At 27.9% G+C, this 4,779-nt stretch overlaps 1 protein-coding gene across 1 annotated transcript; it reads left to right on the forward strand.

Moving 5' to 3' along the window:
- Nucleotides 1–644: 644 nt before the first annotated feature.
- Nucleotides 645–4,498, forward strand: LOC108767696 (uncharacterized). Its single transcript, XM_018517677.1, has 8 exons — nt 645–708; nt 802–1,556; nt 2,241–2,429; nt 2,712–2,902; nt 2,987–3,159; nt 3,720–3,972; nt 4,105–4,253; nt 4,332–4,498. Exons 2-8 carry the CDS (start codon nt 1,269–1,271, stop codon nt 4,478–4,480), a joined length of 1,392 nt encoding a protein of 463 aa, XP_018373179.1. The 5' UTR covers nt 645–708; nt 802–1,268; the 3' UTR covers nt 4,481–4,498.
- The last annotated feature ends 281 nt before the right edge of the window (nt 4,499–4,779 follow it).

The following is a 4,779-nucleotide window of genomic DNA, read 5'->3' on the forward strand; positions in this document are numbered from 1 at the left end:
CCCCGCTTTAAGCTGGAAACACAATAGACACAGACAATAGGCACAGGCAACAGGGAATAACGAGCCATCCAATCAGAGCTCTGGGATATAATATCGAATATGGGATATTATACCCCAAAGCTCTGATTGGACGACTCGTTATTCCCTGTTGCCTGTGCCTATTGCCTGTGTCTATTGTGTTTCCAGCTTTACAGAATCGGCCCCTAAATATAAAAGTGAGATATCTCAATTAATAAAATGCCCAAAATTTATTTTCTCAAATAGCACAATAAAATATATCGAATATTTTTCGGTTTAATTCGTTTATATTTTTATTAAATGTATATATCTAAGTCGATTTTTGTACAACAGCTTTAAAATGCACTGAGTGCGCACTAGTTCTGCCAATAAAAAACGCTATTGAGCTGGAAACACAATAGACACAGGCAATAGGCACAGGCAACAGGGAATAACAAGCCGTCCAATCAGAGCTTTGGGGTATAAGTTCGATATTATATCCCAGAGCTCTGATTGGACGGCTCGTTATTCCCTGTTGCTTGTGCCTATTGCCTGTGGGCTATGTCTATTGTGTTTCCAGCTTTAGATTATCTAGTGCTGGCAGTCAATTTTGGAACACAGTCAGTTGCCACGTGCCACGTGACTTTATTTTATATCAATTATTGTTGTACATAACCAAAAAAACAAACCGACTAGTTGAATAGACTAACGGTAATATTAATTAAGTAATATTATTTAAGAGAAATAAAGTTAAGGAAAAGAAAATTTTAATGGCTGAGATATTAAATACAATATTGATTGTAGATAAACATAAAAATGAAGAACTTGAAAATTCCTGTAAGGCTAAGTTGCTAAGAATAAGTTGCTGCTTAGAATCAGAGAATGATAAAGTATTTACCAACATAGGAAATGTATACAATACACGTAACAAAGTAGATAAGATTTTAACGCGAGATTTTAACAATGCAAAATATATAAACAAAAATACAAATAGCCCTCATAAGAACATATATCTATTTAATCAAAACTTGTTAAAGAATCCTAAAAGTCCAGTATTTAAAAAGTTAAATAAACCTGCAAACTCTCTCTCTGTCGACACGGCTCAAACAGATATATATTTACAAAGAAAGAGGACAATTAGTGTAAATAGTGATTCTGATATCTTCAAGTCAGAAATATATAATACAGAAAACTTTGAGGATATTGATCTGTTACATAATTTAGATTCTGTAATAAAGTTCGAAGATTGTAAAGATATCTTTTTATCAACGATGATAAATACCACACAAGAAGATGACGGAGAGATGATTAAGGATCCAGTGACAGATCCTCTTTCCATTAGTGATTGTGAAAAAGAAGATACCAATATATTTGCAGATTCATGTTCAATGTCTCGCAAAAGACGTAGAATTAAAACATCACAATTTCAAATAAAATGGCAAGAATCTGAATGTCATTTTAAGAAAGACAAACATGAGTTGAATATAGAAGAAAAACGTCTTTTAAAAAAATTGAATAATTTTGAAGAATGGGAAGAAATGCCATTAATTAACATAAAGGTTAATTTTGATTATAAAATAACAAGCTAAGCAAACGACTCGATCGATAATAAATCAAAATAAAATTAAGAGCTATAAGCCAATAAAGTTAATTTAGCAAAATAAATTCATGTAATAATTAATACAAATGTTTTTACAGAAATTTATTAGTTTAAAAATAATTCATAACAGATGTTTTGACCTATACGAGGTCATTATCAATGTTGTAAACTCTAATTATTAGTATGTTAAAACATTAAAACCACAAGTAAAATGATAAATATAAACAAATGCTTTTTCATTTATAATTATCATTTTACTTGTGAATTTAATGTTTTAACATATTAACAATTAGAGTTTACAATATTGATAATGATCTCATATAAGTTAAAACATCTATTATGAATTATTGTTAAAGTTATGAATTTCTGTAGAAACATTTATGATTAATTATTATATTACATGAATTAATTTTATTAAATTAACTTTATTGTTAATTTAACATCTTAATTTGCTCATTTATTAGTCGTATTTGATAATTTGTTTTGCTGTGTTCAAAACAATCTAGAGATTATATATTTCATTGTTATAACTTTATTGGTTTGTAGCCTTTAATTTCATTATTTTGATTAATTTTGATTGCTATATTTTAAATGCTATATATAATTTATTTGTTTTGTAAAAACTTATTATTTTATATTTTAGAAACTGCTAGAACTACATATAAAATTAATACATAAAGTACCACCACAACATAAAATAGAGCTTTCTGGATCTCATGCGCCAACAAGGGAAGAGAAAATATTATTCCAAAAACATGGACCAATTCGAAAAGGTTCATATAGACCTACAGAGGACAAAATTATCAGGAAAAACTGGAACACATTCTGCAAGGTATATTTTAAGTATTTAAAATAAAAAAATAACTTATCTGCAATGTTTGAGATAACCTTATGTGTAATGAAAAAATGCTGATTGTTTGGCAGAAGTATATATTTGACACAATAAGATAATAATCCTTGCTTTAATCGTTACCCAGAAACTTCCTTCTGTTTTCTTCAGAATCCTCAAACTTGAGAACAAAAATATTCAAAATGCGAGATATTACAATATCATAGGATGATATAATTACATTATTGTATTAATATATTTGTCCATGTAACGTGTAATATACAGCTCCATGACTGGGATCCAGAGAATCCGAAGCCATTTCTTTATTGGAGACACAATGGCAGATATTATATAAACGACATAGAAGAAAGACAAAGATTCGTTCAATTTTTGGCAAATGGATTACCTTGGCGAACTCTCTACAGTGTTTATACTAGATTTAAAGTATTATATTGTAATAAAATCACTTACACTCGGTAAAATACAAAAATCTCAAATCAAGCTTGAATTGATCATCAAATCATTTTAATTTGTATTCACATATGATTTTTATGCTACAGTTATTCTGCTAAGGAAGATAAAAAAATTTTAACATACATAGAAAGTGAATATCTTGATAAACGTTATACCAAGTATAGTGAATTAGGAAAATTACTAAGACGAACCAACCGATCGATTTTTAAGCGATATCAATATCTCAAAAATCAAACTCTAGATAAATCAGAAAAGGAATGTAAGTAACTTTCATGATATTAGCTCTTTCCACTTCAAAAGTGACTACTTAAAAAATTAAGTTTCCTGCAGAAAAAGGGGAAAAACTTTGTTAACTTAACAGAAAATTGTTAATACTAGAAAAACTGCCTATTACGGTCGGAGATCCAGCTCCGACCGTAATAGGCAGTTAAATTTCTAGTATTGATTGAGTTTCTCAAATATACGGTCAAAAAATATAAATATATTGTTTAGAAAATTATTAAGTAATATCGGTATAAAAAGAATATATTTTTAACATGATCAATTGTCATTTTTGTCGCTTTCATTTCATAATTCTTAACCATTCTTTTTAAGTTGTCACAATTTTTCAACTTTTTATAAAGTTAAATTAATTCACTCTTTATGACTGATGAAGTATCTCCTTAACACATTCATAGTAATAACTCAAAGATCATGTTTTTTTAATTATATCACTTTTGAAGTAAAAAAGCGATATGTTCTTTCACCATTAAACATTGTTTATATTTCTAGATACTTAGTGCATTCATATATGTATACTATCAAATTATTTAATTACAGCGTTAGTTAACATTAAATGGACGTTACCACTGATCAAAAAATTTATAAAAACTTTACTCAATGTGACAATAAGCAAAGATATAAAAGAACTTAAAGATGCCACGCTTCCTAAATCAGTGTGGGACAAAATGGAGGAAGAACTTAACATAAACGAGAATGTCTTAAGAACATTTTGGCAGCACCAATTACACCTGCAATTATTCAGCACGGGTCCTATTTATTTAAACGACATTAAGATACAATTAATTGAATAGTAAATATCATTACATTCTATAACTGTTATTGTAGTACAATACATGTATCGAGTATCATTTAGATTGCTTTTAATAGGTCACAAATTTTGTTGAATCGCATTATATATAAACGCATATACTTATTTTTGCAGTATGTATACAAAAGGAATATCCAATACTCGCGAAATTATATGGCCCAATGTTGCGCAACACTTTGATGGAGCAACTGCGATATTCCTTTGCAAAATTTTTTTTTATCTTGTTCAAGAATGCAATAGAACTGATACGGATAATTTCGCTGGTAACGAAATATCTAATTTATATTTGTAAATATAATTTGTACTCATGTATATGTTACATGTCAATTTTTGTGTTACAGATGTTGTGGAACACTTATATCATAATAAGATTCCTGAAATTCAAAATGCATATACCGATAAATTCTTACCTAGAATTATCTATGAAAATGGAAAAATTTCTTTGCTAAATATGGAAACTTGTAACAATACTAATTCTACCGATAGTTGATTTATATAAAAAAAAGCATGCACATTTATACTATTTATCTTTTTGTATCTAAATTATACAATATATAATTTTATCGTGTACTTCAAATATATGATGTTAAATCAATACTAGTACATATGACTGTATTACTCTTAAATGTATTATTTAAAATTATTTTATAAAAAATTTTATTACGAGTAGAAATAAGTTTTATTTTTATAACAAGATTGATACAATAATAATAAAAATAAGCAAGCCCATCAAAGCCAACATCAGTTATTCGGATGTACAATTTATTTTCGTGTAATTAAACAAATCAT

Source organism: Trachymyrmex cornetzi, unplaced genomic scaffold, assembly GCF_001594075.2.
Source record: "Trachymyrmex cornetzi isolate Tcor2-1 unplaced genomic scaffold, Tcor1.1 scaffold719, whole genome shotgun sequence".
In the NCBI taxonomy this organism is placed as follows: domain Eukaryota; kingdom Metazoa; phylum Arthropoda; class Insecta; order Hymenoptera; family Formicidae; genus Trachymyrmex; species Trachymyrmex cornetzi.